The sequence below is a fragment of the Geospiza fortis genome, unplaced genomic scaffold, assembly GCF_000277835.1.
Source record: "Geospiza fortis unplaced genomic scaffold, GeoFor_1.0 scaffold633, whole genome shotgun sequence".
NCBI classification, from domain to species: domain Eukaryota; kingdom Metazoa; phylum Chordata; class Aves; order Passeriformes; family Thraupidae; genus Geospiza; species Geospiza fortis.
This window is the reverse complement of record NW_005054531.1, coordinates 542,793-552,877: the sequence shown is the minus strand read 5'-3', so window position 1 is coordinate 552,877 and position 10,085 is coordinate 542,793. Positions and strand designations below refer to the sequence as shown.

The 10,085-nt window shown below is 38.7% G+C and overlaps 1 protein-coding gene across 1 annotated transcript in view; it reads right to left on the bottom strand.

Annotated features, from left to right (window-relative positions):
* The window catches only part of ZZEF1 (zinc finger ZZ-type and EF-hand domain containing 1), a 53,984-nt gene that overhangs the window by 6,539 nt on the left and 37,360 nt on the right, over positions 1-10,085 (bottom strand). The window contains exons 42-50 of the mRNA XM_031063792.1: positions 9,143-9,317; positions 8,090-8,222; positions 6,748-6,944; positions 5,921-6,040; positions 4,842-5,027; positions 4,391-4,491; positions 3,744-3,879; positions 2,426-2,785; positions 429-572 (exon numbers count right to left, since the gene is read on the bottom strand). Of these exons, the coding sequence (XP_030919652.1) occupies positions 429-572; positions 2,426-2,785; positions 3,744-3,879; positions 4,391-4,491; positions 4,842-5,027; positions 5,921-6,040; positions 6,748-6,944; positions 8,090-8,222; positions 9,143-9,317 (1,552 nt within the window). The remainder of the gene's footprint in view (positions 1-428; positions 573-2,425; positions 2,786-3,743; positions 3,880-4,390; positions 4,492-4,841; positions 5,028-5,920; positions 6,041-6,747; positions 6,945-8,089; positions 8,223-9,142; positions 9,318-10,085) is intronic.

Here is a 10,085-nt window from a genome sequence, read left to right as displayed (position 1 = left end):
AAAATGATAAATACAAGAAAAAAGACACCACTCCTACTTTCATCTAACAGCACAAGGGCCAACTGGAAGAGGCCAACTGAAACAAATCTTTGGAAAGGGGGGTAGAAACATTTGATTATTAAGGCCTTGAAACCACTTATAAATCTGATCTGCTTCAAACACATGCACAGTAAAACCATGTAAGTTATTCACTTTTCATAGGATTGAATTAGAATTCCATTAAAGTGCCTGATTGAACACATTTCTTTGCAGGGCAAGGCCTGAGCTATCTGACATCAGCCTTTTCCAAGGAAGACTGAACAGATTTCAGATGCTTCAAGCACAGAATTCAGTCCCACAGATACCCATGTGAAACTCTGAGAGGCTTCTGCTCCAACCCCTGGGTGATTCCAGCTTCAAGTGATGCCCGTAACCCCTGCCTGCCCTACCTCAAAGTTGGTGTTGTTGTTGTAAGGATGCTGAGATTCTCTCATCTGCACAGCCATCCCTGGCTCCTCCATGAACTGACAGGCTGTCAGGGCCATGGTCCCCAGCATGCTCTCCTTGCACCCATGCAGCACTTTCTGCAGAATCTGGGGAGGAGAAATGTCATGGAAATATAATTTACTGTCAAAAGAACATTTACAACTGAACATTCTGATGGCTGACACGAGTCATGTCCAGCCACACAGTATTTTGGAAGAAGGAACCACGGAACCAGCAAGAAAAAAAGATAAATTCAGAAATTATGCCTGCAAGTGTCATCTCCATAAGCACAAAAGATTTCACTCTGTCTTCTGTTCTAAAAGATGACAGATATTGGCCATGTCTCTTCACACAACTGCTAGAATCAAGGCTAATCCATAAAATAATTAACAGGAAACTAAAGCTGCAATCAAGTGAGATAAACAACTTTGTTAGCATACTAAACAGGCACCTTTACCTTCTAGACCTACAGGTTTTGATTTGAATAGAACATGTCATATATTTCAGCCTTCAAAAACAAAAAAGTACAACTCTGTGCACAAGAAGAAATGATAAAGTATCAATGAGATGGCTGAAGTTTTGAAAGCAGCAGATGCAAGTCCTGTACATTTAAAACTACCCAAAAATGCCCTTTAATCTATCAGGACACACTAAAAAGAATTTAGAACCACCTGAGCCTCCTTTTTTCTTATTTTTATAACAGTGCATAAAAGCCCTGAATCCAGGAATTCTGTTACTTGAGGCCCTTTCATGTCATCAGAGCAACTCATTAAGGCCATGTCTTCATCTACCATCTCCCAACTCCTCCTACAAAATGTAATCCACCAGCTCAGGCCAGCAGGTTCATCTCCAAATCTGCCAAAAACTGATTTCTTGGGAAAAGGAGTTTAAAAAACAAAGCAGCATGTAGCAGTTTCCTGGATGCACTCTGCACATGCAGAACAGCCTAAGACAAAGGCTAGGTTTTGGCATTTAATATGCCTTAATAGATTTTATTCTATCAGTTCATCCTGCCCTTTTCTGAACCCATAAAAACACCCTGGGGCAACAATTTCCATGACTTACTGTGTCAAGAGCCTGTTCTTTTGGTTTGTTTTGGACCTGCCACTTATTACCTTAATCTGACACTCCTTTGTTTTCTTACTGGGAGGGCCAGTGAATAATACTGGCTCTTAACTTTTGCATGCTATTTACTGCTTTAAACCTACAGAGAAAGAGGAACAGACTTTTCCATTACTCCTTCTCCCTCAATGCCCAACAGGGGAAAGATCCAGAATGAAGAAAACCAGTTGGTTCCTCATACTGAAATTATTTTATGGCTGTAATAATCCCTGTCATTCTTCTTCAGGCCTCTTCCAGTTGTACTGCATCTTATTTTAATTTTTTAATGAGATGAGGGGAGTCACTGCAGTGCAAAAGAGTGCACAGTATTGGTTCAGTGGCATATCAATGCCTTCTGCTTTATTTTTCATTCCCTTTTTGAAGATTCCCAGCACTTGATTTGTTTTGACTGCTGTGAAGCCTTGAGCTGACACTTTCATTACAACATTCTATTGTAATTCCAAGATCACTTCCACCACCAGCTCATCAGTGGAGCAGCAGGTATTACAATATAGACATTGAGATCTAAGAAAAAGCAGCTTTTAAAAGGCACTGCCAATTTTACCAATTTCTCTAGATTACCATCTATATTGTCTATTTTCAAACCAGACTGCCTATTTTACCAGTTTCTCTTTCATAACTGAAAGAGTTCTCTCTAGACAGCTATTTTTTTTCATTTTCTCTTAACAAGATCAGCACATCAATACACTGACAGATTCCAACTGTTTTTTCAGAACTAATTTAAATTTCGGGAGTTTCAATTTAGTTGCAAAAAGGAACTGCAAGTATTTCTGTTAGTCAGAGTCTCATGGCATGTGGGCACAGGTTTTGTTCACATGTCTAAGTGAAATCCACTTACTTTTTCCCATAGCTGCTTTTCCTCTAGCTGCATCAGCATGTCCAGGATGTATGTCATATGGGCTGGGCCACTGAGGTCTAGGATTTCCTCATTTATTGCCACATCATCAGGCCACTCAGCTAACAAGGATGCCAGCACATGCCTGGCATAGAGAACTGCAATAGCCTCATTGACACGATACAGGTAATCCCTGACAGCCTTTTTACTCCTGGAGTCCAGCTCCTTGTGCAGGAGGATGGAGCTCTTGGTGCGGCGCTGCTTGGCATAGCTCAGCTGCAGGTCACTCTCTGTGTTGGTGATGAGTTTCTGGGCTACAGGATTGGTTTCTTCTGTTGCTTTATCACACAGTACAGGCTTTGACTGCAAGAAAAGAAATGCAGGTTTGAAAGCAGGCTGTCAGTAATTTGCTGCCTTATGTTTGGATATCTGAGCGGTCAAACTGCAAGCTGAATTTATAAATGAATTTGTGAAAAAAAAACCCCACAAATGTAGGCTCTCTCACACAGCTGTAGATTCCCTGAGAAACATTGTTTATGTCTACACACACTGATGCATTTGTGGAAACAGCAGTCAGAATTTTAACCAGAAGTGTTAACTGAAATTCACCTACAGAGGTAAAGCTGCCAAGTGCCCTGAAATGAGGCAAGCTGGGAGGGTCTTTTGGAGATCACTTGCTCCAAATTTGACTTAAGGCTGAGATAACTTCAAAATCAGGGCTTTGTCCAGTTAAGTCTGGACAATTTCCAGGCCTGGGTATTTCACAGCCTCGGTATAAGCTGTTGAAAGACCTATTTTTTTCTTATAATTATGTGAAACTGCTTCAGGAAGCTCCTTCCCCTTTGCTATGCAACTGATAAACAGCTGTGCTGGTGACACCTCATGGCCAGGAGTGGGCCCTCAAAATAAAACAGAGCTGTGGGACCCTGAAATTGAATGCAAAATCCAAAGCTTGCAAGTGTAGTGTCTACTTCACAAGATAAATTCATTGCTTCCTTGTTCTGCTGAATTTAAGATAACAATGATATGCTAAAACAGTAGCAGGGCATAAGCTTACAGCAATGAGATACAATCTCTCTTGTGTAAGGGGAGGAAATTACAGCCTGTAATCACAATTTGTTCTCCTGACCTGGGAATCAAGCTCTTTCAGTTCCTTAAGGAAGGAATAACAAGGAAGAAAGACTTGCTTTTTCTACCTGCTCATTCATTTTGACATAAAATATTGATAACAGATTATTTCAGATGTATAAAAAAATATCTCAGACACAAATGCCAAAGTTGATTATTTTCCAACTGTTGCTGTTTGTAGAGGTGTCCATACCAAACAGGGTAAGATGATCATATCTGTATCCACTGCCTTGGAGCTCTGCTCCTCCAGCCTCAGGCGTTTGCTGGGCTGCCACTTCTGAGCCAGGGTCCGGATCCTCTCATCTGTTGTGATCACATCCCCATCAAACCTTCACACAGGCAAAGAAATCAAAAATACACACATGTGTTTCCCAAAGTAATGCAAACTCAATTAGCGCAATTAAATGCAAATTAAATCTTCCCACCTTCTGTTTTGGAAAGATTAAGCTCTGCCTATTTTTATCATGTTAACTGTTCCCCTGTTCTAACAAGCCAAAGGATTTAAATGTTACAAAATCACTCATTTCTGTGAGAACATGGTGTCTCTGTGAGATGCTCTGAGTACCAGAAGCCACATGTGAGCTCTTGACTCTTCTTCAGTTCACAGAATTTAGAGCCATAGTGGATCTTCATATGGGAGCTACCACACAGGAAAGAGCATGTGATGTGTTTCAGAAGATGGTGACTTGCTTCCATAAATACAACTTAGCAGGAGTTTATTTCCTTACTTTTTCACACATGAAAACCAAATCTTATCCATGGAAGAATTTCTATCCAGTACTGAGAGGATTTTAGATTTTCACCCACCACTTTCTCTGCTGGACCCAGAACTTCACATACCTCTTCTGAACTTCCAGGAAAAAAGATTCTGTTCTTTTCATCTGCAGCTCATACATGGCTCGAAGAATGTGGAGAGGTGCATTAAGTGCATCGTGTGTCATCTGAGCAAGGAGCAAAAAGAAATTTAAAAAACCTCAAAAATACATCAGAGGGGGAGTAGAAAGACTGAATTTCTTTAAGGATGACCTTATTTCCCACTTTATAGGTAGAGAATTAATTAACTTAGTATCTGGATTAATAATAATGAGAAGCAATTTAGCAAAACACTGTATAATGATTTTGTAGCATTCATTACTGTAGTTCTATTTTATTTTCTTTAAAAAATGATGCATAGAAATCACAGACTCATACTCTATAAATTTAGAAGGAAAACAACCACATGAATTACCAAATGTTTTATGCAACTAGCAAATGCACATTTACTCAAAAGGAGGTAAATTAATTTAAATACCAAGAAGCAAATTTTGGTGGCTTCATCCAAGCCCTCCAGAGGATCAAGTTTGTTCTGCTCTAAGTCAACAGGACCAACAGGCTGCTCCACATCCTGATCTTGTTCCCTGTCTTCCAGTTCAGTATCCTCCTGTTCAGCCAGGGAACTGATATCTTGCTTTGAGGAATACAGCATTATTGACAAAATCTACACAAAAAAAAGGTAGCATATGGTGTGACAGCTGCAGGTATTTGTAGTTTATTTGCAATCAGCATCTTAGAGGAACATTATCAGACCTGGACAGTGCTTAACAAATGCTATTTTACAAAGAAGCACACCTAAAAATAAAAAACCAACCCCAAAACACAAACCAAAACCATTTCCCACTTCACTAATGAGTTACACCTTCCATGCTGCTGCAAAGACAACTTCAGTGATTAGCTGAAAGTGCAAAGGAAGTTAAGAAAGAAATTATTTAACCATTTCAGTCCATCAAAGATTTGAAGATTCCAAGACAAAAACAGAGCAAAGGTGACCATCACAAAATGCCAGTGATGCACCTACACACCCTGCTCCTTTGAAAACAGCCATTTGGCTTCATCATAGTCCTAAAGATGAATTAACACAACTCCTGCCCAAGATAAAACATAACTAACAGTTGAACCACACTTATCTTTCAGCAATTAACAACCACTGTGAGAGAATATGCCCACGTGTGCATTGATCTCCCCACCTGCACTGCAGCAAAACCTTGTGCAAGCCTTTCTTTGAGATTATTTTCTAAATTGAAGAATGGAATTCTCAAGAACAGTCTAAATAAAATCCATACAACAATCTGAGTAGGTGAGTAATGTCTCATCCTGCAAATTGTTTTCCAAATAAAATCAGATTAATGAAAATCAGCTCCTGCTTTAAAGAATTTAGTCTATTATCCACAGGATTATGATGGGCAGAAGGAGGCAAATTAAGGGATACAGTTAAGTGAACATTGTTTTAGAGACTAATTAGGGATAATGAGTCCCCAGGAGGGCAGTGTACTGCCATAACCTCTCATGCCACTGTGTGAAGCCTGACTTTTTACAAAATGTCACTTTTCTTACCTCCAAGTCTCGGAGAAGCCAAGTCTTACTGAAGCCAGTTCCTTTGCTACACTTCTTCACCAGAAGTTTGAGTAAACCAGACTGAAGAAAGGCAGACTGGATCTCCTTAAAGCCATGAATCTGCACACACAGACACACACACACAGAGATAAATAACTAAAAAAGGAACAATGCATCACAGTGCTTGTGAGGTCTTGTCACACAACCTTGGGTGAATTTCCTGCCCAGATGAATTACACTGGGAATCTTTTTCCTTGCATTTCCCTAAAATAAAAATGCCCACTTCAAATCCCTTAAGGGATATCATCTGTGACATGCACAGAGTAGTAACTGAGGAAAAAAAAGGGGAAAGGAAAAAAGGGGAAAGGAAAAAACGGGGAAAGGAAAAAAGGGGAAAGGAAAAAGGGGGAAAGGAAAAAGGGGGAAAGGAAAAAAGGGGAAAGGAAAAAAGGGGAAAGGAAAAAAGGGGAAAGGAAAAAAGGGGAAAGGAAAAAAGGGGAAAGGAAAAAAGGAAAATTTCAAATACTTCAGGAGTGAGAAAACATTTTATGGAGTGAAGCTCACTTATCTCTAGGAATTTCTTCCTGACCTCTCCTGAATGGCTGGCCCCCACAGAGGAGAAGCAAAACAACTTGCAGTTCAGACTCAGAAAAGTTATTTAAAGCCCAGCAACATTTCCAACCCCCTACAGAATGGGAATAAAGGATCCAGCTGTGACAGAAATGCCCTTGTGGTGATTCCCCAGTGGGCTTAGTCAATACCCAAGCTCCTGCAGCACAGGGTAGAACAGGAATTTTTATTTCTCTATAATATCCTGTGTCAGGTACCTTCAGAGTTCTGTAGAGCCCCTTCAGAGCCAGTGACAGGACCCAGGTTGTTTCCACCGCCTCAGCATAGCTGCTGTCCATGCTGGTCTGCAGGAGGTGGGTGGAGATGAGGACAAAGTGCTGCAGGTACTGCCTCAGCTGGGTCTGGCAATCGCTGCCCTCCTGCCCACATTTCTGAATCAACTGATAATCTTTCACTACAAGAGAGAAAAAAACCATAATTCACTTGATTCACACTAAAATGTTGTAGAGTCATCTCTTAGTAGATATGAGGAGGTTGAGACATGAGACATCCTTACATCAATCATGTTCTAATAAAGGTCTTATACAAAAATTATCTCAGATTCCCTGAACAGTCAAGAAAGTATTTCATTTTTCAGTACAAGTTAAAAATCCCCAGGTCACTTCTGGCAATAGCACATTAGCAGTACAACATGCAAAGTAGCTCATGTTGTATTTTACAACTAAAATGGGGAAAATTCTGACCTGCAATTGATATGAAATAAATATTGCAGATCTTACTGTTTAAAATGTCAACAGTTAAACAAAAAGAAAAGCTTTTATATTCAAATCTTCCTTGAATATCAAAAAGTGGTTTAGTCTGTTGATTTTTCCAAATGTCTTTTACACAATTTCAGTAGTCAAATCTTAGGACAACCTTTGCTTTATTAACTTCACTATATTAGGTCATACAAAAATAAAAGCCAACTGATTTGTTATATAAAAAAATCTATTAAATATTAAATTTAAAAGTTTAAAATCTATTAAATATTAATTAAAATGTTAAATATACATTAAATATTAAATAGATAGTATGATTTTTGTGTATATTAAATATATTATATGTTGAATGTATATTAATATATAAATATATATTAATTAATATACTTTATATATTATTATTATATGTATATATTACTATATTAATTAAATAAAATATTGGTCTGAAATTTTAGGGATGTCCAAGCTGTTTTATAATTAGCAATTGTTCAAAAACATTAAGCACAGATTTTTAAAGGATAAGACACAAGCACTACACAAATCTTGAAACAACTGCTTCATCTTCATCAAAAGCCTGTTTCTGAGATTTCTCAATTAACAGAAAGGTCTCAACAGCTTTCTAAATCATTTTCTGAATAAAGATAATTGAAATAATTTCTGCAGAAGCTTCACAATTTGGCAGTGACCTGCAAGCAGAATTTGGCAACCTGTGAGCAGAAAATCAGGCAACTTACTAATCATGGAATTGAAACTCTGCACAGTAGTCAGGTTAACATTTGCTTTTAACAAACTGTAAGGAAATACTCTGTGATTCTCTGATAAAACAAAAATGTCACAGAACCTGTTTTTCTCTTTCGGGTTTTGATGTCTACAACCACTGCCCTGTTTTTCTCAGTGAAGTGCTTCAGGATGATCACATTGTGAGGCTCATTAGCATTGTCCATGTACACAGAACGAGTGCCCATACACAGCACCTGAAACAGCAGCAGAACTATTAGCATTTGGAATACTTAATTACAAATACACAGCCATGTCTTATATTGGTTATATTTGCTTACTCTTGCTATTGTATTTTTTAGCTGAACCACTGCTTGTTGCCTGGTATTTGCTGGTTTTTAGAAAATAGGAGTTCAAGTCTGTAAAAGAAATGTCTACAACAACCAACTTAATGTTATATAGGCAGTGTATCAGTTATGAACATTAAGATGGGGAATAGATTGTTTTGCTTGTACAAAAGTCCTTTTAGATATTGAAACAAATGAAGCTGGTTTGCTTGCAGCAGTTATAAGCAGCATCCAAAGAAATGCCAGGCAAAACCAGCTCATTATTCTTCATTAGATCAATGTTAATTGTGCACTAGTGGAAAGATGTGAATTCTGACACACATCTGTCACTGTCATATTTTCTGGAAAAAATCCCCTTGCCCAGGATTCTTCTCCTGGGAAGGTGAAAACCTCAGAGAAAAAGGAAAACAATATTATCTCATTTGCTTCTCCTGTGTTTTGCTGCTTTGGAATGTGGTTTGGAGATTGTTTATACAACATGTGAATTGTTTTGACTTAATAATCAATCACAGCCAGCTGTGTCAGACTCTGAGGAGAGAGCCATGAGTTTTTAATTATTATCTTGTTCAGCCTTCTGTCTGTATCCTTTCTCTATTCTTTGGTATAGTTTTAGTATAGCAATCTTTAATATAATATAACATCATAAAATAATAAATAACATGGAGTCAGATTAATTTCTTCCTGCCATGGGGGACCCCAGAAAATACCACACACACCCCAGGTTTTGAGAGTTTATAAAGGTTATCTTCAATTGATGGAATCTGTAGTATTTAGAGATACCTAAAAGCTTCAACCAATTCTGTTTCCTTTAGGGCTGCCAGGCCACTTACCTCAGGAAAGCCAACCAGCACTAACAAAGTGAAGATGTTGGTGTGCTTCAGCTGGAAGGGCAGCTGTTTAATGCAGTGGTCAGTGAAGGCAGCAATGACGTGGTGCCACTGTGCAGAGGAGTTCAGGGCCCGCAGGATGTCGGCCATGGAGCTCGCCCAGTCCAGCCCCACCCGGCTGCAAAGCAAGAGCAGGCTGTGTTAGGAGGGCTGAATGCAGATTACCTGAGGCTAATCCTCCTCAAAACAGCATATCACTGCTAATCTGTCACAGCTGCAGCTTTCAAATTGTTACAGAACTGTTTTTCCAAATAAAAAAAAGATTTCATGCCACCTGACACGTGAATTCTGCTTTGTTTTCTATAGAGCATAAATACTATTCTGCTTTCTGAGAATACAGTCCCAAATCAAAGTGTGCCTGAACACTGCCACTGTTAACTCTGAACTTCAGTTTAGAACTCAGAAGCTTCTGTTTGCATGGCAGCAAGAGGTTTATTTCCCATGTACATGACCACCTGCTCACTCTGTGGATCACACAAATAACCTACAGGGACTGGTCTCTTTCACTAAAGTTACTCTGGTCTCTTACACTAAAGTTAGATTTTAGGAGAAAATCCTTTCCCTCAGCTTATGCTCTGGATATTCTTAAATTTCATATGCTTCTCATAAATTTTAAAATTATGAAAATAATTTAATATACTTTTCTATTTGTTTATGAACCCTTCCTCTAAAACACAGCTACAATAAAAAATAAGTCACATTTAACAGATATTATATTAATCTCAGAATGCTTCAAAACTTTCTCAGTATCTTCAAAATTGGTCCCTCCCTGCTGTTTCCAGTGCAGTTTTACTATAAAAACCTCTCTCTCAAGTACTCTTACACAGAAGGGACAGATCCAGAAGCCAGCCCTGGTGATAGTTATGTGACACTCCCTCCTCCTTTC